Genomic DNA, 26,200 nt, shown 5'->3' with positions numbered 1-26,200 from the left:
AACTAAGCAAAGTTAACAGTTCTGGGAGACTTAACTGCTTGACTGTTTGTTTACAAGCATCCTCCCAAATATCTTTTTTGTGTTCATCAGAACAAAGAAATGTATAAAAATTGGGAACAAATCGAGGATTAGTAAATGATGACAGAACATACATTTTGGGGTGAACTATCCCTTTAAGTATGAATAGCACGAAACGTGGAGCAAGATAACCCAATATTAAAACCCCTAGATTATCAACATTAACAGTGAAATGTCCATAAATGTACAATAAGCATTTTATTTTTAAAAACCATTTTAACTGATCAGATCTACACGCTCAGCTTTTGTTATAACTGGAGAGACCTGGAATAAATACACCTGTCACAAGAAACCTTCACTTTATACATTAACATTGTTTTATTAAATCTTTTTAAGGCCACTGTGTTGTGTGCAGACATTGCGAACAATAGAAACAAATGCCCCTGGATAAGAAGCACTGCCCTCGAACTCAATTTCTAGATTATTGAAGCCCATTAAGGCACATTTAGACACGCATCTGATTCATCACACCCCACCTGAGTAGTGCACGCCTGTGACCTGTTCATATCACTCAAACCAGACCTTTCTCAAATTCTACAGTATCTTCTATGAATTATCTGAATAATTATCAAATATAGGTTTTCAACGTGATACAGAAGAATATGCATCTTGGAAGAACTCATTACTAATTAATGGACAAGATTAACCTGACGATTAGCAAAAGAAAAGACTATTACTGTGAAGCCAAAATAAAAAAACATGCTTTCCACAAAATAAACATTTTTTGGTATCTCTGCCTTCACAACATCCAATAACGTTTTTAACAAACCAACACCAAAACATTGTAAATGAGAAGTTCCCAACAGCATACAAAATGCATCCAGCAACAGTCCTATTCAATGAACAGCAACATACGAAACTACCAACATGATATCATAATAGAGTTCTCTCGCTCAAACATCACACACACATTTGATATGCACATTCGAATTCGTTCACTCACTCGACGTGCTGCACATAAGCATCAAGCATCCAGACACTGGACCATCACAAAGCAAAAGACATTTAGAGATGAAACAAGGCATGTCAGACATATGGTTAATGAGAACCTGTGGAGGCCATATTACAGTCTAGTTCGCAGTAATCTGAGCGAAGCGGGTGCCAATATTGCCTCAATTTTACACCGGAAAATGTACAAAATTTAAAATGCGAAATGTCATTGTGTGTGTTGAAAATGTTCAATCACATGTGTCTAGGACATAATTCAACACATCAAAATTTTGGCCCCTGAATATATCACTAATAAATGTCTAGAACTAAATATTTTTTTATAATTTCTAAACATTATAAGTTTGAATTGTATGGTAAAAATGCCAGTTTTGTCAGATTCACCCATTAATCCAGCAGCTCAAATGTGTGAAAAGCTTTTGGCTAAAGTGCTTTGCTGACCAATTTGGGTGGAAACTTGTTAAACATGAATTCAATTAAAGATTTTGTGTAATTAGGCGTGTTCTGCAAACATGCGAGACGGGTCAACTAAACGGACACACCGTCACAATGCGCTCTAAACTGACATGACACGGTCACTTGCCATGTGAAAAGAAAGATATATTTGACACGACCTATCTCTAACAGAGCCAAACCACAACACAAAAAATCCAAAAATCATAAAAACGTAGCACAATGTTCATGCAGATAAAATACAATGAATAACTCGTGAAAACAAGAAAAAAGCAGCGCTTTGATTATAAAGCCAGTGGTATTACTAAGAGTACCAAAGGCAAACATGACAACTTGAGAAGCTAAATTAAAAAACACAAGCGTATGAAAAGTGGTTGTTACAACAAAACAAGACCAGATGTGATCGAGTTACTCGAAATGGAAGGTAAACATCATAGCTCCACCCACCTGAAAAACATTACAGTACATGTCCAAACTCACAGAAAAATGCACGAAACTCACAGAGTAGTGCAGCAAACAATGTTGCTTATGCAGTACATCGGCCTGCTTCCTTTCTGACCCAAGGCAGAAAGTGAATCTACCCTCCTCTAGGTGCTGGTCTTACCCGAACCTACGCTTCAGGCGTCATGAAGAAATGTAAAAAGAGAGTGCAGCTTGATTCTAAGGCAACGGAGGTTTACAACGGTGCCCTCGAGCACAGCATGCATGTAAAGTCTGTCCGTCAGGAACGCATCAACCCAGAAGGAGTGGCAGAGAAAGCCGTCTGCAAGATCCTGACTGATAAAGTGAACCAGTGAGACAAATGTCAAACTTTGGAGATGGCGAGAGAAAGGGAGATCGCCGTCGCGGCACCACAGTTGTTAAGGAAACGGGAGTGTCTGTGGTGCGGTTAACGGCATGAGATCCTATCTGATTCACTGGCAAGTGGGGAATTCACTGTGCAAGTGGGGAAAGTGCGGCATTGCCTTGAGGACTGGGGTCTCTGGGATATTAAGTAGTAGTTTTTTTCGGTGGGTGTAGGCCCGCCTCCGTGCCGATGTTGACGGTAATGTTGGTGTAAAGCGGTTGAAAGTCCCGAGACATGATCTCGTACTCCACTGTATTCATGCCGTCCCCTCTCCACGTATGCCGGGTCTTTGCCAACATGTTAAACCTGCATGAAATACAAATGACTTAGTGGAACATCTAATAAATGAACGTACAACGTGATGATGTCATTTTTTACAGAAGTTAATATTACACTGCAGAGAACCTTCTCAGATACTCAAAAAGAGATTACACCTTTTAGGATTCACTTCGTTCCCTTTGTCGTGTTTGTGTTTAATCATCTTATATCGGCCCACTTTTAGAGACGGACGACTGATCAGCATTCCTCCAAGCGATACGCTGGCAAACAAGAGAAAGGAAGACGTTTGTTAGCAAAATGATCCCCTGCATCTTTATGTTAGACAACATGCAAAAACAGTTCATGGTACAGCAGGTGAACAACACCCGGATGACATCTGCTGAGACACTTTGATCCCCATAAGGCCACAAGAGTGCAATGCCAAAAAAATATCTCTTATATAAAGCTAAAGCTATTCAATGACATACTTTGCATATTGTTGTATGGTCAATGAAAGCCAAAATCATTAACGTATTGAGGGCAGGAATTACAGTTAAATCACTGTAAAAAATACTGGCTGATTCAACTTGTTTGATCAGTGTTATGTCAGTACTGTGAATGGCCTAACGTATATGTCTGGAAATACTCCTGGTGAAATGGCAGATGGTGTCTTGGGATCTCCTCCCAGGCTTGAAACAGAGCATAAGTGAGCTTTGGAGGTTGAGTTTTTACAATTTTGTCACGAATGTTTTCGATTTTCTCTGTAAAAAATTTCATGAATTCATTGCTACAGAGGTGCGGCGGAATAGCCAGGTCAGGTGGAGTCTGTTTATTTGTTAATTTAGCGACTGTGCTAAATAGAAACCTTGGATTGTTTTTGTTGGTTTCTATGAGGTTACGAAGGTGCTCAGCCTTTGCTGCTTTTAGTGCCTTTTTATAACAATTTGCACTCTCTTTCCACACCATTTTAAAGACTTCTAATTGAGATTTTATCCATTTGCGCTCTAGTTTGCGAGTTTCTCTTAAGGGCGCGAGTGGTGCTATTGTACCATGGTGCAATATTTTTCTCATTAATCTTTTTTGACTTCGTAGGTGCAACAGCTTCTAATGTTTTAGAGAAAATAGTACCCAATGTCCTTGTCATGACATCGAGCGATTCTTTACTTATTGGTATGGTTATTAAAGGAGTCAGATCTGGCAAGCTCTTCGCGAAGCTATCTTTAGTAGCGGAGGTGATTGTTCTACCCTGTCGATAAAGAGTTAAAGGGCTGATTCCTGACGTGCGCAAAGTACCCGTTATAAGATAGTGATCGGTGACATCGTCGCTTTGAGGCATAATATCTATATTGGTTAGATCGGCTCCGTGAGATATAATCAGGTCTAGTGTATGATTAAATCGATGAGTGGGTCCTTTAATGTGTTGTATTACCCCAAAAGATTGTAGTAGTTCTGTATACGCCAGTGCTAATGCATCGGTAGCGCTATCTACGTGGATATTAAAATCTCCGACAATTAGTATTTTATCAACGTTAACCAATAGGTCCGATAGGAAGTCCGCAAACTCTTTCAGAAAATCAGTATAGGGACCCGGGGGTCTATACACCGTAACCAATGTAAAAGAAAGCAGAGGTTTTTTACTTTTGTAAGGAATAATTATGTTCAACGCAAGCACTTCAAATGATTTAAATTTATGCTCTGTTCTCTGAGTTACAGTAAGAAAGTTTCTAAATATTGTAGCGACGCCGCCACCCCGACCAACCGGACGTGGCTCATGCATATAACAGTAACACGTTCAATGCTGGATTGTTCAAAGACAGTTAGCTGGATCACAGCTTGCACCACAAGAGAAGTCCCCCAACAGAAATCTCTCTATACACAAACACAAAGCATCTGCCACATGCTCATCCACTCTCGGGGCTAATACACACACACACACACGTGCTCACCGAATTCCAATGTCGTCATCCTCGCCGCCCCAGCCCCAGTAATTGTTCGGGAAACCGTTCATCTTGAGGTACTGATCTGGGGTCAGCGCTGATACGCCTCCAAAATACATCTTGTATGGCAACCTGTCAGAAAACTTGCATGTAAATTCTTCATCGGTCTAGTTGAGTCGAGTCTGTCAGACTTGCAAAACTACATGTGCAGGCAAATAAAATGCTAAAAAGTAGTTGGAGACCAACTGGCAAGACGTTAACGAAGTAACAAAACCTTCCCAAGAAAATAAACAAATACATTTGTGCTTTGCGTAGAAGTGTCTATGTGAATTACTTGTAGCCAAATTTGTCCATGGCAATGGCGGCGTGTTTAGGGTGGGTGTCGCAGACATAGGTGTTCCGGTCATCCTCTGGAATCAGGTCCACGTCGTGGAAGAAGAGGCAATCCCAATCTTCATCTCTCATGGCCTCCCGAAAACCCACGTTCATCAGCTTTGCTCGGTTAAAGGTGTAATTCCCGGCCTAGAAAGTAACACAAACATAATAGTGAAATGAACGATTTACAATGATAAGAACCAGACATACACAGATGTGTGATTTTGTGAGTGTAACGGTCTGTAACTAATGAATCAATGAGTCATTAATAATCACAAAGCATTCACACTCAGCATAAAACTCATAATGAAAAGGAGTGAAAATATGTAGGAGGTGGTCAGGAATCAGAAGCCATCTTAATGAGGATTACAGTCTAATCCATGCCCCCTTGTTATATCTGTCCTAGATATCTATCATAGTCCTGAATATAAACAGAGATGATTTTCTTCCCACGGTAATGCATTGTTTCAAAGTCCACATTCTGGCCTCGCTGTTTTTTAAAGAGCTTTCTGATGTTTCTTAGTGTAATATGATTGTGCATAGACGGTTTCAGCTGTAACAACATAAACAAACGTTATGTGGCCCAAATTTAACTTCCAGTAGACCGCAGCGAAGAATCCATGGCTAACTGTTGAGTAGTTTTAATGTAATTTAATAAAATCAATATATAATCAAATCAGGACCCGGCATGAAGCTGACCGTATATTATCCTTACATGACTGATATTATATTAGTTATTGCTTAATTGCATCAAAGGGATAGTCCCCCCCATAAACATTTTATCATCGTTTATTCACCCCCCATGTCATTCAATGACTTGTGCTGAACACAAAATAAGGTTTTGTATCCATACAATAGAAGTCAATGGAGGACCAATGTTGTTTGCTTACCAACGTTCTTCAAAATATCTTATTTTGTGTTCAACACCGGGTAGGAAAACATCTATTGTAATGCGCTCACCAATGGACATTTTCTGAGTAAAGTATATCCAATTCCAACAACTGTAACTATTTCATTCTGTACAACCACAATCCTACACAAACCGGTATTAACCTTGAAACAACAGAGTGTATGTAACAGACAGATGAAAGACCTTTAAATCTAGCACAATCCTGCATTACTTTAAAAAAAACAAAGGATAATTTCCAGTATTCCAGTTAAAAAGAGATAAGCTGGGGCGGAGCAAAAGATGACCTCTGAGTGACCTTGCCGAGCGAGCAGTACAGGTTTGAATGTAGATTGACACCTATAACAGGATCAAGTGCTTATGAAGAACAATCTCTCACCAGAAGGCACAGTTGAGTTGGGTAATATCACACAGCTTTATATCTGGGACGTACGTAACAAAGCAACAACACATCTTTGTACAACATCTGAAAATGTAAACGCAGGGTCTATAATGAACGCTGACCGAACGCCAAAAGCAAGTCCGCTGTGGAATTTGCAATGTACGTGTATGAAAAGACGTGAAGAACCCACCTGGTGAATGATATAGATGCCGTAATTGATCTGTTGACGCTGAAGGAAGGGATGTAGGTAGTAGAGAAGGAACTTTAGGTGGTGTTCTCTGTTCCTGTGGGGAATGATAATGGCTGTGCGGTGGCGGGCGTCACAATTCGGAGGCCTGTAGCGGCCGCCACGGATCACGAGAGGATTCTTCCTCTCCACCTCGGCGAGCGTCAGTTTGGAAGGGAAAATGACATGGATTGGTCCACCTGAATGCAAAAAGAGAAGTGTGAACAGGAACAATCAGGGGAAAAACGTCATGCTAGTTAAGTTTCACACTGACTGACTCAACTGTGGGTTAACTAGAAAATATCACTCACCAATCAAAGGAGACTTTTTAGGGCAGTAGGGCATGTCGTCTTTATTCAGAGTGGGTCCCAAAAAAGAGAGGTTAGCATAAATATCCGTGTGGTTCCGCCCTACAGCATTTCCCGCTGAAGAATCAGGCTTACGGAAAATTCGGAAAAAATACGACACCCGTTTCTGGTAGCTCTCTCTTGAGAGAATTGCCATGACGACCAACTGGACACCCAAAAGCATGATCAGATATCGCCATTTGGACTGCAGGGAGAACATGGCGACGGAAGCGAAAGACAGAATCCGTTCACTGAGTTTGAGAGTCAGAAGAGCAGTTCAGCAGAGTTTGGGTTTGATATGTGTGAGGAACTAGACTCTACGGTGGTCGCATTCCTTTGTATAATTCAAGCTTTTATATCAACATGCCAACAAAAAACAAGGATCATGGATCAGATGTGTGGTGTTGATACTGGTGTAAACAACAGCTCGATGAAGGCACTTCAAGTGTGTTTGATGAACCGGTCAACGAGGGATATCATTTATCCTCCTACAACCGATGTTCACACCAACTACTGAGTTTGATTCACTTTGCTTGCTTGAAGTCTTTCCGGCTATTAAAAGCTGAATGGAAACTCCCAGTGGTCTTCTGGCGTTTTCATGATTCGATCTACTGAGCTTTGTCAAGCTACAGGAACCGGGAGAGCTGGAAGGAACCCGACTGTTTGTTTCTCAAGGGTCCTCCACAGTACCGGTCACAAAAAGTCCCGTGAACGCTTCATGGCCCCTACGTAGTGAAGCATGCCATGGCCTTTGCAAGCTGGAGTGTGCAGGTATTGTGTTTGTGTTTGCGAGCGAGAAATAATGCACGTGAATGAACCTAGATGCTTATGGGGGCAAACAATAAGGGGGGAGGGAGGATATCTAACACCCTCGGGCTTTTGTCTCCGTGTAGGGGGAAGGTCCAAAGCCAGCTGGTCCAATAGCAGGAGTCAGTGCCTGAAAAACAAATAGAAAGACATGAGGCATGACCCAGAGAAGAGACCTTATATAAGATGGTTTATTTGCCTCTGTCTGCAACTAATAAAGAACAATGTGCAAGAGAGGTTTTCATAAGATTTAATTAAATCGAAGATGTTCAGTCTACTAAAAAACGAACTGTTTTGTGTGTTTTTAAATGTTATTTTACTTTGAAAAGCAGAAAATTTACCATCACAAGTTTACGAACAAACAAATACATTTTTAATACAAGTGGCAAATTTAGCTCCTGGCACTATGGGTGGAAATTTCCTTTTTACCAAAAACATTTATTAATTAAAATGTTAATTATTCATTTCTGAATTATTATTTATTTAGTTTAGTTCAACTTTAGGTATGTAAGAAATAATTGAGGATGGTTTGTTTAATTCTTTGAAAATAATGCACACCCGGAGGTGCGTTCCTCAGACAATGGTCGTTGCCTGTAATTTTGTCTGTTGTCAGATCCGTATTCGGTGGTGGACAGTAGGCTACAGTACAACCTTATTCAATAACATTTTGGGCAGTGATATGGAACTATAATTCGGTTGACAGATCTTGAACTACTTCATAGGTGTGCGTTTAACTGAAAACAATCCACACCCGTGGAATGTTCATCAGCCAATCAGAATGAAGCATTCAACAGCCCATGGTATAATGTGAAATGAAATAACCCCTATATAACCCTAATTTTAAGGTTTGGCAAAAAGTTTACTTTAACTTTGCTAAAGCAAATTTCTTTAAAATGTTTTTAGATGACCAAAGCCTTTGCTTGATTCCAATATGGCTGACGTCCCTTGTCTGTCAGGAAATAGCAAAACACCCTCAGTTGGAAGTCTGTTAGACCAGAGCACAACTTTGGCCCCAAAAGACACTTTGGCACCGCTGGGAATTCTGTCCTAACACCATGAGCACTGGCTGCTTTATAAAAGCTTCAGTTAATCTGCCTACTGTCGGATGGATCTGTTTACAAATCAATTACAGCTCATTAAACACAACCTCTCAGCCTGATAATCCTAATCTACAGATGGGATCACACAGAGGTAAAATAGGTGGTGTGCATGCTCGGTTAATTCTCGTCCAATTGTGATAATCTTGAACCATCCTTCTCTTCATACGTTCCCTCCCTTCGTAGTCTGCATTGACTAATCCCATACAGAGCTGGGTTGGGCTGAGCAATTCATCGAAATCGATGACGAGCGATGTGAGACGTTGCGATTTGCTACAACGTAATGTGAAAAATATGAAACGCATCTGTTCCAAACCCGCTTTGAGTGGCATTCAGAAGACACCACACAGCCTGTATTACACTTGCGCGTCTTCTGCACCTCGCGGAAGAGCAGTTAAACTTGACTCGCGCACACACAGCTATGGAAGGCCAAGTGGTTCAAATATATTCGAGTCAAGTTCGCATAGAATATATGTAAACAACACTTGATTCAGACGCCAGTTTCCAGTTTAAAGGGTCAATATCATTGGCTGCCTAAGAATTGGTTCAGACCATTTCGGTTATAGACTCAACAAGAGAAAAAAATTGTCATGCTATGGATCTTTTAATTTATTTGTCTTTTATTTATTATTGAAAAACTGGATCAAAATGACCTCTTTTACTCTACTTACCTTCTCTTTCTAGCCATGTTAAAACATTTTATGATATTCAGCTTTAAAAGAAAAAGCTATGACGATGCGTGACTAAAAATAATTGAAAATATTTTTCTATTCCGTGTATGTCAATGTCAATAAGTGGGTGTGGTTAATTTAAAGTTCTGTACATGATGAAGAAACATGTGCATTAATCCAAATACAAATAAACAAATCAAACTTTTTTTTTTATTTAATTTTAAAATTTGGGATGCAAATTTCTGACTCAATGTGTAATTGCCTCTAGTCTGTAATCTAATAACCAGTGAATCTGCTCTACTGTAGCAGTTTTTCTCGATGCTCTTGCAAGGAGCTGCACCTGTCCTGCACATGAAGAAAGCATATAGCACACATTCTAAGATCAGATTGCTATTTAAAGCTGTTTTATGAATTTAAAGCAACTGAAGAAAAAATTGGCATTTAAAGCAATGAAATGTGATGCGTCGCACGCCCCCAGTTACAACGGCTAACGTGGCAAGTATAAATATTTATATATCATCTTTTATGGGGGACGTGCACGTAGTCAGCGGAAACTCATGGAGCAAGAAACAAAAGAGCCAGAAGAGCAAAAATGGGGCCCTTATGAAATGAAGTCAAGAGCAATGGAGTCCTACACCACCAGTTTAAAACAGAGAAACAAAATAACAAAATATTTAAAAAAGAAAACAGATTTTTGGTCATAACACAAAAAATATGTTGTTTAACTTCTAGCTTCTGTTTATCTATCTTTAAAAGGTTTTGAACACAAGGTTAGGATCCAAAAGACATTATGTTCACTTGGCACAGAGTTTTTAAACTGCTGGCCTATGTTTACTTTAGCCATATATTTGATCTATTTAATATTTTACACATTTACAAAAAACGACCTGCAATTTAACATTTAGACAAAAAAGGCCACAATAAAAATGACAACAATCCATAACATCTTACCAACGTACCATGGTAACCACAGTTGTTATCACTTTACAAAAAAATGCACTCAGTTTCTTCACAGTTACACAACAGTTCTTAAGCATTTCCCCCATTGCTGAAAAACTTCAGTACTTAGACATCTGAACAAATTTCTTGCTGATTCTCTTGAGGTGTTATTGTCTGTGAAGAAAGATCACCTTACTTTTTGTCAATAGCTCCCTCCTCATTCCCTTCCTCTCTTTCATCATTGGCTTCAACTCGCTCATCATTCCCTCCCTCTCATCATTTATATAAAACAGACTAACTCATTGCTTGACAAATGCGTCATCTATTTGCCTGCTTAGCATGCTCGGACACAGCAGCAAGTAAGAACCACTCGCTATGTGACAGCTGACTGCAACCCCCATCGGCAGATATCTCAGAGGCATCACATCACATGTTGTTTGTAAAAACACTCAAAACTAAGAAGAGAGGATTCAACAGGACATTTGCATACTTCAGAATCATAGATCTAGAATTCAGGAAGTAATGCTCTTTTTAACATGAAATTGCTGTATTTGCCTGTGATGAGCCTTTGTGAAGAAAACAGCCTGCTAAATAACAAAATGTTAGCATTGCCGATTCTGTGTACTTTCAAAGACAAGAACCGTCACAGAACATAGAAGGAATAAGAAAGATCATGGAAAATAATCACATAAGGGATAGAAAAAGATGCAAATGATGCCAGACAACACATGTGGTTTGCCCCTGTGCTGCTGACTGCACACTTCTGTCTCAATTTCACCCCTTAGGATGAACATTAAAAGGGTTATTTTCTACTAATGTTTTGTCGTCTGCATCTGTGCCATGATGTCTAAAAGAGAAAAATCATTGTGCATACTCAAAAAACAAAAATGTATACTTTAATGCAATGTCGCTTTGGATAAAAAAAAAAAGTCGCTTTGGATAAAAAAAACTGTGTCTGTTTTTTTAAGATTTAATAATTAATTTTCTAAAGTCATATTGTACTTATTTCAGCATACAAAAAAGTAAAAAGTTATTTTGTTCAGTTAATTTATCCATAAATGTATTCTTTCCATCCATCCAGCCTTTTTTGTCTACTGCAATTCAGACCTTGTTCATCAAGACAGTATGACAAAAATGTTTCATGCTGTATGTTAGCTGTTGCACATGTTGGCAAGTAATAAGTATAAGGGGCATTATTGACAACCGTAGTAGAAAAAATATTGCAAATGTTTTTGTTCTGAAAAAAACCCAAAATATTATTTTTAAGAATTTAGGAATGTGAAACTAACAATCAGTGACCCTTTTTGATACTGTTTTCAACTGAAACTGACAAAGAAAGACTTCTTCGCACACACAACCTTCAGGCGGCTAACATGTAGAAGCTAAATCCTGAAGCACACCTCATTGTAGGGACCCCACTGAAACAGTCGCGTTGCGCCGTATTCCGCACATTGTTTAAGATAGATACACCCATACTGCAATTTATCAAAAATTCATATAATAACACAAATACACGGCGGTATTCGGTATGAACCGGTATACCGCCCAGCACTATGATACACACTAGGCATGGGCCGATAATCGGTTTCACGGTTTACCGCGGTTTAATATCCCCGCGGTTTCAAAACCACTAAAAATGTCCGCTATACCGTCTCTACGGTATGCGCAGCTTTTTCTCGTCGTCATAGACGAAAAGTAAGTTACAGGAATCCCTCAGGTTGTGTGCGAACGTAACGAGTCACATGACCCCTCCCTCTCCGGTTGGTACACGCTGTCAGAGGGAGTGAGTCATGTGTATGGAGGATGGCCGAAGGAGGTGAATCTTTGGTACTTTTTCCCCCGTCAAAAAAGACTAAGTCTGCCGTGTGGGAATTTTTTGGGTAGCGGCTTGGAGGAAGGACATCCAACTTATAAAAAATGCTCATTTCAGAGCATTATTGTGATGACAAATTTAATTTAGAAGAACTCACATATTCATTCAATTTATTTAACCTGGCATGTTTACTGTTCAAAAATATAGTATAGGTTTCTTCAAAATTAAATGTATTATGTTCAGTGGAAAAGTTGTTTTTATTGAAAAAATAACACATTTAAGAGATGTTATAGTAATACCGTGAAACCGCGATTTTGTGCAAGGTTATCATACCGTCAAAATCTCTTACTGGCCCATCCCTAATACACACGGATCACGAACGAGCGACAGTGTTTGGGGGGAGGAGAGTGACGTTTTTACGGCAGTCCCATTAAAACGTAGGCGGGGACTATTTCTAGTGACGTAGATACGCGGCGGTTAGAGACTCGGACACGTCTCGTTTGCGTGATTCGGAGTCGACTCCTCTTATACAAGCCAATAACTTTGCTATTCATTCACCTTCAGACTTGGCAGACTGCTTACTTTCAAACATGACAACATAATACACTGCATGAAATGTTATTTTCATGATCTAATGTTACTTACTCTTTAAATAAAAACAAACCAACGGCAGTTAGATTGATATTCATTGGAATGCACAATACTAAAAATATTTTGAAAATTAGTTACAAAATGAGAGAAAAATGTAACTCTTCAAATATACCCCTCCTATACACATCACCTTTGGCCACTATACATCAGCGACATTTGCAAAACAAAAAAAGAAATGTTTTTGCAAGGCATAAACTAAGTATGTACAGCATTCAAATGTTTTGTCAGCTGGCCCGAGACTCTGACTCAGAATCATCAGACCATAATTGTTTCTGTACTCTGATATACCTGAGAAAATAAAGTAATCTCAATTCAAAGCCAATAATGATGTGTTTAGACACATTCCCCAACAATTACACAGCAACATGCTGAACAGACAAAAGGCACTGTTAAAGAGAGCGACTATTGAATTTAGAAGTGCAGGGTTCAGTGAATAAAAAGCTGAGAAGATTTCAAATTTAAGAAGCTTAACTCCTTGACAACAAGACTATTGATGGCAGAACATTGGCTGGAGTTTCCCAGCATCTGGATTGCATGTGTTAGATTAGAAGGGCAATAGATAAAGAATGAGGAAACGTGTGCCTTGGAAAAAAAGAGTCAGTCAAAAACAAGACCACATACTAAAGCTTCAAGTGGGCAGAGCTGTACAGTACGAAATATATCCATTGCACATGCTATGATAATCTGTCTGTTCCAATACTAGGGATAGCACAATAAATGATCCGCCATATACAGCTAATAAATCTAAAATAAATACCTCTGATGAAACTTCTTCAGCTGCACAATGCTCACAGTTAAAATACAGTACATTATATATCTGTCGTGATCCTTCACTTACTGCTATAAGCAAAAAAAGTAGATACAGTATTTATAAATGTGTAAATTATATGAACAAAAGCATATTGTTTGAATCAAACTGTTGTCTGAATGCTTTCTGTCTTGAGACCTGCTGGACGTGACTATGAATTTGTTCCTGCCTTGCTTAAATAAAAAATATACCAGAAAACTTTGAAGGTTAAGGAACCGTTAACTAGTGTAAAGTAGGCTTGGTACATGATTTTCAGGGGAAAACCACTTGTGCATTTGTCCCTCTCACTATACGAGGAGATGAAACATGAACTTCATCCTGTTCAGAGTTTATTTTACAAGCGTTTCACTGTTTGTGTAAAGCCACCATATGGAAGCCACAGTCAAACACACTGAACCTCAAGCGTCTTTACGACGACACGCCAAAATAAAAGTACGCTTAATTTGAACCAGATGAAAAAAAATGATTTACTTGTAGTAAATGTATAAATTAAAACACTATACTGTACGTTAATATTTACTATAGTAAGGTTAAACAATACTGTAGTACTCAAGAATTTCACTATAATTAAATAATTCATATATAATAAATACTATAGTATACTACAGTTTTTATGGACAAATGTGTCTACTATTGTATAGCAAAACATTGAAAATACAGAACTCCGAACAATTAAAACGCAAAAAAGAGTTTGGGAAAAACAAAAAATGATATGGCCCTAATTTATCCAACTGTATGTAACATAAATGTCCTTTGTCATTTACCTGCCTATTGATGTAATGAGCTGCACGTTTTATTCTTGTGCTACACCTATTTGGCCTGTGCTACGAAACTTTAACCTCCATACACACCATCTGTACAATAAGTCCCAGCAGGTATGATAGCACGCTGTCTGGCAGCTCTGCACACCACCAATATGTGGCTTCACAATAAATAACCAACCAGCATGACACATCTTCAAAGACCAGATCGTGTCACAGAATAAGTTCTAAAGGCCATTTTTGGGCCCATTTTATTTTCTTAAGAATACATTTTAATATAAACATCAGCTCAGGTTTACTAGGTTGGCCAGACATAAAAAACTTAAAGTAATTTAATAAGTAACTTTATAGTTTGACATGCAGAGGAATGAAAAATGCAAATATCTACATGATGGCGGTCTGCTAAAAATTGCGATAATGGATTCCTGCCGAATCCAAAATGTAAAAAGTATGAATACAATAAACCAAATTCGGTTTGGGTCTTTGTGAAGAATGGCACAGTTGGCGACAAACAGTTTCACAATCCTGGTCTGTGAGCTCAAACCACAAGAAAAGGAAAATTACAGTGATATGACAGATGTCATACATCCAACGTAAAATGGAACTTTCATTACTATATTTATTATATACATTAAAACACCACAAGATCTGTTTGCCTGACTTACTGGGTCAGAAAGAAAATCTTCAATATTCTGATCAAAAAATATTTTGTCCAATTGCTTTAACATTTTAAGGTTTCCGCTCACAGCAACAGTACCAGGAAATATCTTCCTTAAGCCCTATTACTCAGCTCTTCAGGCTGCTTCTAAAGTTTCACATGGAAACAATGAGAGGAATCCAAGAGAATATTTCATGAATCATGTTCTTATTTTGAAAGACGACAATATTTTTAAAACACTAATTTATTAAGGTGCTAAATAAGGAAATAAGAATGTGCACCTTATCAGTAAACTCTGAGCATGCTATGTAGTTTGTAACCTTAAATGACATATTTTGTGATCTGGTGCTATATAGAAAATAAAATTCACTCGACCTTCAAGAGGGGCGGGGAAACACTGAGGTTTGTCTATTAGTGTTGATATCTCTAATCTTTTTATCATTAGACAGTAGGCATTGAAAAAACTAAAATGCTCAAATTAGATCATATACAGCGGGTAAAATAAATATTGAACACGTCACCATTTTTCGCAACAAAATATATTTCTCAAGGTGCTGTTGACATGAAATTTTGACCAGATGTCATTAACATCCCAAATAATCCATACGTACAAAGACAAAAAAACAAAGAAGTTCACAAATTAAGTTTTATGTAATAAAATAGAATGACAGGGGAAAAGTATTGAACACGATTACTGAAAATAGTTTAATACTATGTAAAAAAGCCTTTGTTGGTAATGACAGCTTCAAGACACCTCCTGTATGGAGAAATTAGTCGTATGCATTGCTCAGGTGTGATTTTGGCCAATTCTTCCAGACAAACAGTCTTCAAATCTTGACGGTTCCGTGGGCCTCTTCTATGAACTCTGATCTTTTTAGTTCTTTCCACAGATTTTCTATTGGATTTAAGTCAGGTGATTGGCTGGGCCATTCTAGCAGCTTTATCCTCTTAAACCAATTGAGAGTTTCCTTGGCTGTGTGTTTGGGATCATTGTCTTGATGACATATCCACACTCACATCTGACCAGACTATATTCTCCCAGTATTTCACAGGCTTGTCTAAATATTGTGTATCAAACTTTAAACGAGCTTTAACGTGTTTTTTCTTCAGCAATGAGTCTTGCGTTGTGAGTGCGCATAGAAGCCACTGCGGTTGAGTGCGTTACTCATGGTTTTCTTTTAAACAATTGTTCCAGGTTTTTCAGATGTTCTCCACAAGTGGTCCTTGACACTTTAACCACTCTTCTGATTATTCTTTTCACTACTCTGTCAGAAATCTTAAGAGGAGCACATGTTTGTGGTTGGTTTATGGTGAAATGATGTTCTTTCCACTTTGGGAATACAGCCACAAAAGTGCTCACTGGAACATTCAGAATAGGGCTGGACGATATGTCCAAAATTTATATTGAAATATATTTATGCATTTCTGTCAATACGATATAATTCCGATAATGATATAAACAATATTACAAAAAGTATTACAAAGGAGAAGTTTTCCAAAAAGGACAATTTTTATATATTCACAGGCGCTATTCTAACGGGAACGAAACCATACGTAACATAAGCCAATACCAGACAAGGCACATGGGTTAAATAACACAGAGAACGTAATCAATGGAATCAGAAACAGGTGTAAACTTATTGGTAACCATGGATGGAAACTAATGAATGAATAAGGAAAAAACACGGGGACTATGAACACAGAAAACAGAACCGAATCCAAACATAACTGCCACTTCCATACAATTTGTCGATTGAACAAATACGAATAAAATAAATATTTAATAAATTAAATGAATATCACTTATAAACCGAATAAAGGTAATAAGTGCACAAAATGAATGTAGCCTTTTTAAATGATCTTCCAAATACACGAAGTACATTTATAGCATATTTAAATTTGTTTATACTAAATACTAGATTAGAAGACAGAAAATAATCCGCTGTTTTACACATGCAATAACGCATAACATGCGTCCTTTTCGCGATACAGTCCACCCTCCAACACAACTGCCATGTGCCAGTAATCACACTGCCGTGGCACATATCAAAGACACATACCACTGAAAACCGGACGTGCCACTAAACTGAGTGACACGTGCCACTGCCACCACAAACCCGGACGGAGTGCCGCATGCCAGTGCCAAACCGGACATGCCACCGGCCGTACCAATAAAAAAGTGGAATATGCTGATGGATTCTGTGCGTAAAGTGCCATGCCAGTCTGTGTTAACACCACTACTGGAGAGTCCCATGATACTTCAGGGCAGAAACAGATAGATGCCACGTATCCAACAAGATGAGCAGTTCAGAAACATGTTTAACAGATGTACTGGTGCCTTTTTTTATCAAAACCTTTCAGTTGTAGTTAAACTAACTTTAAGAAATAGCGCGTCACAATCCCTCTGACTGATAACACTTTATACAAAAAGCAGATATGAACGTGTTGGACTCCTTTGACCTTTGTTGTCTAAAACGTTAAACCACACATCCTTTTTCACAGACCCATTTTTCATATGCAGCGACTACCTGGAACTACAGGGACATCACAGGCCCTGGTGTTAGCAAGAGAACCTGCTACTGCTACTTGGACATGTATCCAAGCGATAAGACCCCGGGGGACGAAAGTCATTAAAAACAGCCCCAGTCTCAAACAGAAAAACAAAGCACAGCGATGCATTATCTCACGTAGCTTTCCAACAAGTAAAACAGGCTTAGACAGCAGCGTTCACCGACCCCTAACATGTACCGTGTAAACGCATCAAAAAGGTGAAACGTTTTACAAATTCTTAATGGATAACAGGATGACCTCATGTCTTAAAATTAAAGAAATACTTCTTCTACGAAATACAAACATTGTTTATTCTTCCCGGTAGATACTTTATAAAACTGACAGAGAACCAGACTCTATAGACTTCCGAAAGAAACTGTATCAGTTTGTTTATTTGTGTATTGTTACAGTGGAAAATCCCCACTTTTTGCTTACATTTTGTATTAACAATGATTGTCCAATAAAGGATTGTTTGAAAGTTATTTTTTAACTAACAAAACACTCAGAGCTTCAATTGTTCGACTTTATAAATCGCTTAGAAAAAATGGCTCAGGGCCCGAATTCCTCAGCGTTCCTATCACCGTATAAATCAGCTCCTCGCTAAACCCACTTCATTCCTTCGTCACGAGATGCTCAAACATTATTCTTTTCACGTTGATATTTATTTAATTGCTTAAAGTCAAACAAATAGTTGAGTGGTTATGGAAAAAGCCTCAATATTACAAATGGGAATTTGCATTGCAAATGTTTAATCGGGCCCTCGGGGTAACCTCTGCCGAAAGTAGGCTGCGATACACATTTCCTTGTTTTAAAATCCAGAGAGCAACGACTTTGAAAATAGTTTAAATATAGACAAACCTTTCGAGACATTTTCTTAAATTCTTCTGAAAACAGACGAAAAAAATTATTAGTACTTATAAGAGCTAGTTCTTGAGCAGAACTACAGAACCCGTTATACGCCTTAATTTGTTTGATGTATTGCGCAACCACGAGAAACCAAATACAGACTCGAATTGCCTGAAGCACTGAAGAGATTGTGCTAAAACTTCACCAAGACTTCACTAACAATCACGACGAAGTACCTGATAATAACAACCTCGCAGTGCTTTACAAGATACAAATTCCACTATTTTGTGCAAAATTAAATGCTGAATACAATAAAACCTCACATGACTAAATACAAAACGATTTTAGTAAGTATCGGTGTTCATTTCCCGTGACACAGGGAAACCCTCCACTCAACATAAAAACAAATCACCTTAGTCGCATAACCGCTGGTGAAAACGGCCGATTTAATAACAAACTACAGCCGCTGAGAACGGGCGTTATGACGCTAAACGTGTCGTTATAGCGCAAATAACATTTCACAAAGCCGTTACGACCACGGGCTGTTGTTTTATTTCTGAACTTGGGAGGAAACCATGGTGAGCCGCCCACAGTCACAACGCAAGCACCGTTAGCAACACCAGGCTAACACAACTGGGGCTTCCCACACACTAACCCTAGAAAGATAAACCTCTGTAAAACCCACCCGTTGAGAAAAACATCCCGATACGAGTCTTTAGGACTTACCCGATTCAACTCGAAAAGCCTGGTGGACTATTCAGCGAGATTTTCCGTTACTTATTCCTATTTTTGATGACTTTGTCGACTCGGTCCCCCCTTCGCGGTTGTCCTGTCGGAGTTGAAAGCGCCCAGCATGCGCAGGAAGTGATGCGCGCTCACGCTGCTGCTGCGCTGTGCTGTGCTGTGGATGAACGCGCCCAACGGGGCTCTTCTGATGTTCTGCGCATTTACACGTCAAACATTTATTAATAAATGTGCGTGTGATCCCATGCCAGAACAAAAAAGCTGTTCCGTCCCAGTTTCGTGTTTTAATCCTTGAATGAACAAAGTGATGCAATTAATAATTCATTTCTTCTATAGAACGTGTTGACTTTGCCTCGAAATATTAATCCCTCACCTTTGTTTCGTTTGTTTGACTTTAAAAGTGCTCTAAATCATTTATAACGTAACACAGTATTTGCTTCAGTTGGTAATAATGTGTAAACAAAGTAAACTTAAAAGGACACTGCCAAGGTAAACGGAAAATTATGTTGAAATACGGTAGACTGATAGACTTTGATGGATTTGCATGAAAAGTGAACAAATCATGACTTAAGTATGACTTAAGTAAAGCCACGCATCCAGGCTTTTTGACAACCTGATTCTAATGAACAATGGTGGACTGCTGGGTCATTTATATGCAGTGAGGAAAGAAGCTTATGTAACGTGATTTTGTCCTTTGGGATCATTAAAGTTGATTTATCTCATTTTATCTTATAGCTTTCATAAAAAAATTGGTCTTAAACATAAATCCTGTATAGTGTGAAATGGACGATCAAATGTCATACAAGTCATCCTCAATCTTGAACATTAATGCCTTTATGATACCACTTGTACAATATTTGTTGTATTGAGTTATACATCCTTTTTTATAATTCTGTGTTTGCTATCTTTATAATGTACTTTGCACAGAAATAATAATTATACAGATCTGATAAGATTTTATTTTAATTGGCTCTTCTCCGCACATAAACGACACAGCTTTATCTTATCTTTAAAAGCACGTGCATATTTTATAACCACACTCCATCTTGTGTTGAAAGCCAGAACTACAATTTAAGACTGAAGGGATACTTCACCCAAAAATGAAAATTCTGTCATCATTTACTCAACCTTTCAATTGTTCCAAATCTGGACATTTTCATACATACATTTATTTTTTTTGATGAACACATAGAAAGATATTTGGAAGAATGCTTCTAGCCAAACAGATCTTCAACTTAAATTGTTTAACTACACCAATTCTGTTCTACAGAAGTGTCTGGAGCAAGACAATGGGAGTCTTAATAAACTTTCAAAACAGTCTAATAAACTCCCCTTAATGAGGACATTTATGAATTTCAATAGAAAAATAAAAAGGATTCAAAAGTGCTGATGAACTCACAAATACTGTAGAACCAAGTTTGTATTTGTAGATACAACTTTGTTTAAAAATTAAAATGTGCAAAACTAAAAATGAGAATGGTAATTAAAAAAAGTTTATCACAGGAAATGGGAATAACTAAAATTTGAAATGAAAAACGACAGATAGAACCTTTATGGTGACGAATTTACAACAAACTTAAACTGTATTCCAAATAATTACTTATTATTTTCAGTCTTGCCATGTGTTTATCACACCGTAACTAAGATTCTTGAACTTCAATGTCTATACAACTTCTTTCTAACTTTTTCTGTTACTTTTTCCATCACTGCTTTTAATTGGTTTAAAATCATTATAAAACAAACAATTTATACACTGCTCAAAAAAATAATGGGAACACCTAAATCACACTACATTAGATCTCAATGAACAAAATTTCCAGGTTCAATTTCTTCACTCTTCACATACTTTGCGAGAACCAACATAATGTGACAATGGTCAACGAAAGGGCAGGAATTACAGTAAAATCAATGTAAAAAAATAGAAATATTGACTCAATCAACTTTTACCACAGTAACTCATAATGTTAGTCATTAATGTGCATGGCCCTACGTCCCCGTATGAACTCCCTGCAATGTCTGGGCGTACTCCTGATGATATGGCACATGGTCTCCTGTGAAATATCCTCCTAGACCTGGATCAGAGCATAAGTGAGCTCCTGGGCAGTCTATGGTGCTACTTAATGGCTTTGGATACATGAGATTTGCACCAAAACAAGTGAAAATGGTTCACAATCACTTATGCTTACCGGGTTGATTGATAGTGCTGAGCGTTAACTGACTTGGTGTTGAGCTGTGATGATCAGGTGTTCCCTTTATATTTTTGAGCAGTGTATGTTTGTAGAATGTTAAATAAAAAGCATACAGCGTAGGTTTGTTATCAAAAACGTCTTTATTTAGACTAATTTATGGAAAACATCTTAATATGTGTATTGTGTAGTTCTTTCTTCAATAAACAGATTACATCCTCACCAAATGCGCATGTTGATGCATCCATATTTTATGTGAGTAAATAAATCCTGTGAAATCAAAGCCCCAGTACAAGCAGTAAACCCTGAATGGATAAATCAAGGTTCAAGTGTTACATCCTTAACAATACACTGTACACACAAACAAAGGCTCAACAGGATAAGAACTAATGCCAAATATCTAGTCATATCTAGTCATCATCATACGATTACTCTATTTGTAGAACTCGTGTTCCTGCTCATCCTTCTTAATAACAGTCTTGTAAGCCTTCTCAAAATCCTTTGCCAGCACAATATAACGGTTTTCACGCACAGCAAGCATTCCAGCCTGAACACAAAGAAAACAGGATAAAATATGTAAAGAACAAACGGTTTCAGGTCACATTTTAATGATGAGTTCAATATATATATATATAAAGACAGATAGATAAATAATTTTCACAAAATAAAAAAATTAACTCACCTCCTGGCAAATAGAGTTGATATCTGCACCAGAGATCTTGTCAGGCCTGGCAACATCTGCATTTTTGTTAAGAACAACTGTAAGAAACCATATTCGTGATATAATAAAAAACATCCTTTACTTTTAGTTTTCTATTGCCAAATTTAAGATTCTAAGAAATAACTCCAATATTTTGATCTACCACTGCAGCAAAATATAAATTACACCATGATAAAAGTTTATGTGGGGTTAGGATACAGTCTTCCAGGTCGACTTCCTCCGACAAGTTCATCTGGCTGGTGATGGTGGAAAACACAAGACGCTTCTGTCGACGGTCAGGTAGCGGGAACTCAATCTTACGGTCCAGTCTACCAGGGCGCAACAAGGCTGGGTCTAGAGTGTCAGCTCTGTTTGTGGCCATTATGACCTGTTATTGAAACAGAAGTCATCAGCAGGATGAGGAGAGGAACCCACATAGCAACACAAGGAATTAAGTAGTTTTTCTAACCTTCACATTCACAGTCTGATCGAAGCCATCCATTTGATTGAGGAGTTCAAGCAAGATTCTCTGCACTTCTCTGTCAGCTAAAAACAAGATGTTAAAAACAATGAACACTATGATCTGATATTAAATTGATTCTAACTGAATTAATCAAAGCCTATGCTATTAATGACCTACACTGCCAGGCAACTAAACACATGCTAAATATATGATTAGCTGTACCAAAATGTTTTCATTAAAAAAAAATTACTTTTTGATGCAACGCATGTTTTTTTTTTTGCACTGGAATGGCCAAAACAACAATAGGTATTAAGGATGAGAAATCTAAGAGGGAGTCATACCTCCAGTCTGTGCATCAAAACGCTTAGTAGCAATAGCATCAATCTCATCAATGAAGATGATGGCTGGGGCATTCTCTTTGGCCAGTCGAAAGACATCTCGTACCATGCGTGGACCCTCGCCCAGATATTTCTGCACAAACTCTGAGCCCACAACACGGATGAAGGCCGCTGAAAAAAGAAAAGACCCACATACAAAGAATTCATGAAGTAAACGCTAAATACATTTCTGTACCATTCACAACATTTTACTTCTGTGATGTCGGACAACAGTTCAACGCACAAAAAAGCTAAATCTGTAGATAAAATTTAAAAACTGATATATGCTTATCAAACATGAGCCTAACCTGTAGTGTGGTGGGCCACAGCTTTTGCCAGCATAGTCTTTCCACAGCCAGGGGGTCCATACATAAGCACTCCTCTGGGTGGGTCGATACCAATCTGAGAATTGAACATAAGTGGGTGTAAACTAACAAATTTACCAAGCAATCTGTTTCCCACAAGCCCTTGCAATAATGCATGCATTTATGCATTCGTTCATGAATGAACAAATGCACATACACACCTGTTTGTAGAGCTCAAAATGTGTGAGAGGAAGCTCAACAGCCTCTCTCACTTCCTGTTTTTGGATGTCCATTCCTCCGATTTCAGAGTAGGTCACATCTGGTTTTTGATCTAAATCACAAAGTAAAGACAATGTTGCTGCAAAAGCTTTCCAAAAGAAATTGAAACAAAAGCTTCCCTTCATTCTAAGTGTAGCTCTTACCTGATGTGAGCATCATGATGCTGCTATCAGCCTCTGGGGGAAGAACATCCACCAGCGCATTGCTGTGTTTGTGCAGAGCAACAGACGCATTGGGCTTCAACAGTTCTCTGTCGATTGTACTCAGAATTCGTACATAGTAATTGGAGCCTGTAGGAATAAGACAATGAAGGCATGCCATTAGGAAGAGAAAACAACTACCAAACCTCTAATAGACACTGCATTTTTGATACATGGGTTTATACTCATTTTGGTTATAGGGTTATCTTAAGCCAACTCCTAAATTGACAATGTCTATCAATACCAAGACTAAACACTTCACCTGTGGTGGAGCCCACAATAGCAGTATTCTGGTCAACCGCTTCCAGAAACTGCCCAATAACCAGAGGGATGCTCTGTATCCTCTTCACCTCCTCTTGGGCATGAAGGAATTCCTTCTTCAGGTTCTTCTGCTCATCTTTAATGTATTCCTCCTGCACCTCCAAAAACTCTAACTCCTGCTGCAACTTCTGCAGTGCGGACATGAGCAAATAATATTGGCAGTTAAACATCAACAACAGTTACAAGCAAATAACGGTTTTGCACAGGATAGTGTGTCAATATCGTAGAATGAGCTAAACCACAAAAATAACCCAACCTTATATCTGCTGTAAAGGTCCTCCAGATCTTCTGGCTCAGGAGCCAAGAATGACAAGCTGGTTTGAGGTCTTGAATTCAGCAATGCCGGCACTTCTTCCTGTTGGAAAATAAAACGTTAAATACATTAACATTTAGTCCTTAAGCAGACGCTTTTATCCAAAGCGACTTAAAAACGAGGATGCAATTGGAACAACAAAAAGCATAAGTGCAATAAAACCGGTCTCAAATAGCCTACCACAGTATACAGAGCTTTGTTTTATACATACGTAACACATATAACATTAACATAGCTGTATAGTTCAGGACCACGCTTACATCTATGAGCCAGAGGCTTTACATTCATTTCAGTTAATTGCACCGTTAAATATATTATTACATTACGTTACTAAACTAAATATAAAATAAAACTGTTAGATTGACATATGAATGTACTTGAATGTTACTGATCTGTTAGGGGTTTGTTATGGAGTAAACGTTAGTCATGTCCTTAAAATTGTTCCCAAAAATAAAACATTTTTTAAATGTCTATGCTAAATGGCTAACCAATAGCCTAAATTCGACAGAAAGCTATTTCATCTGTAAACTCGTGCAATGTTTCTTAAGCGATCACAAAGTGCAAATACGGTTAAAATAATACATCTAATCTGAAACAGCGCCTTAATCGCTTGTATTTTATATAAATGAATGTGAGCACACATGCTAACGTTAGCTGCTGTCAGAGAATGGCATGACTGAGCATTTGCAGCGAGCGAACTGAATGAATCGGCACCTTTTTACTGACAAATAGGCCTAAAAGTCGGGTTTATGCCGTACGTGTAATTCCGTTTTATACACTACAATATATTTCCGATAAATGGGAAGTAAATATAAGCTCTCGTCTTCATTAAACGCTTAAAAAGGCTACAAAACAACTAACCTGAGGTTTTTCAACCAGCACTCCGCCGTCCTCCATGTTTGCGTTGTAGCAACTGACGTCACGGTGGAAAATATATATGGAGACCAATAAATCATCACATGGTCCTAAAACCCGTCGTTTTCCCAATCCTTATGCCGTTTGGTCTCATAGTAAGGAGGAAAAAACGACATAGGAATATATAAATAAACGTTTAAATAAACACATAAATAACAACTTTGGCCATTAAAAAGGCATATATTTGAAGCTCCAGTACAAATTGTGCAATATCGTAATTGTGGTCGGGCACAAAATGAAAGCGTGGCACCTCCTAGAGGTTAGTCGTATTACATCTAGCTTTAACATTTAATTTAGCTAACATCTTTGAAAATACGTGTAAAAATATTTATATTTATTTACGCGGTTATATAAAAGCCATTATACGAATATATTAACATTCCTAAATGACTTTAATGAATTAAGTAATGCTTTTACCATCGTTCTTTAACCTTTTGCATTTGTTTTAAATTATGTCGATTCACATTTTCATTAACTGATTTAAATATTTCAGGTTATAAATAAACATCGTAGTGACCTGAGGAATTGCTTTATTTAACATATTTTATCATATAAACAGATAAACGTTATTGGTCTAAGTACAATGTGTGTGTATTACAGAATGAACTAAAGTTAAAGGATAAATTAAGGACAAGAAAGAACAATTATTTGGAATACTAGAAATACTGGGAACTTCGGTGTTAGCAGGCCTATACACAAATATTAATATGTTTTATTCCTATTTGATATATCAAGGGTCAAACTGCTGATTCTTAGAATCTAGAATAATCTGTTCTGGAATAATCCGTTCTTGCGAGCGTCAGGCCAGCAAGCTACTGAATATTCAATATTTCGTACAGAGCAATGCTCGCTCTTAGGCTATGACTGAACGTGAAGGTCGTAAAATCATCAATTTACATTGACGTAACGACTTGATATTTTAACGCCGAGACGTATTGCCTTTCACCCACTTTGCAATGCATTGGTCGTTCATATCCCTACCCCACCCTCCTCGCTTATCCCAAACACAGCATCCTTTTCCATGGAGCACGAGACGTC

General features: G+C 38.1%; 2 protein-coding genes across 3 annotated transcripts; both read right to left on the bottom strand.

The window, feature by feature from the left end:
- Window positions 1-157: 157 nt before the first annotated feature.
- Window positions 158-19,302, bottom strand: LOC306901510 (beta-1,4-galactosyltransferase 3). 2 transcript variants are annotated; one of them, XM_079469291.1, is made up of 8 exons: window positions 18,772-18,864; window positions 18,372-18,397; window positions 6,723-7,695; window positions 6,376-6,611; window positions 4,856-5,043; window positions 4,531-4,653; window positions 2,761-2,865; window positions 158-2,632 (listed from the first exon to the last, which is right to left on the bottom strand). In XM_079469291.1, exons 3-8 carry the CDS (start codon window positions 6,976-6,978, stop codon window positions 2,470-2,472), a joined length of 1,071 nt encoding a protein of 356 aa, XP_079325417.1. In that variant the 5' UTR covers window positions 6,979-7,695; window positions 18,372-18,397; window positions 18,772-18,864; the 3' UTR covers window positions 158-2,469. The 2 variants fall into 2 exon arrangements, with proteins under 2 accessions (XP_079325417.1, XP_079325416.1); XM_079469290.1 differs by lacking the exons at window positions 18,372-18,397; window positions 18,772-18,864 and adding an exon at window positions 19,086-19,302.
- A 733-nt stretch (window positions 19,303-20,035) lies between these two features.
- On the bottom strand, window positions 20,036-25,208 carry psmc4 (proteasome 26S subunit, ATPase 4). The gene is made up of 11 exons (XM_079470399.1): window positions 25,109-25,208; window positions 24,191-24,289; window positions 23,876-24,062; window positions 23,557-23,703; window positions 23,356-23,465; window positions 23,138-23,231; window positions 22,794-22,961; window positions 22,459-22,535; window positions 22,209-22,377; window positions 21,972-22,027; window positions 20,036-21,836 (listed from the first exon to the last, which is right to left on the bottom strand). Exons 1-11 carry the CDS (start codon window positions 25,142-25,144, stop codon window positions 21,723-21,725), a joined length of 1,257 nt encoding a protein of 418 aa, XP_079326525.1. The 5' UTR covers window positions 25,145-25,208; the 3' UTR covers window positions 20,036-21,722.
- Between the last annotated feature and the right edge of the window lie 992 nt (window positions 25,209-26,200).

Source organism: Barbatula barbatula, assembly GCF_947034865.1.
Source record: "Barbatula barbatula genome assembly, chromosome: 12".
In the NCBI taxonomy this organism is placed as follows: domain Eukaryota; kingdom Metazoa; phylum Chordata; class Actinopteri; order Cypriniformes; family Nemacheilidae; genus Barbatula; species Barbatula barbatula.
Note: the sequence above shows the minus strand (reverse complement) of the source record. Positions and strands in the feature narration are given on the sequence as shown.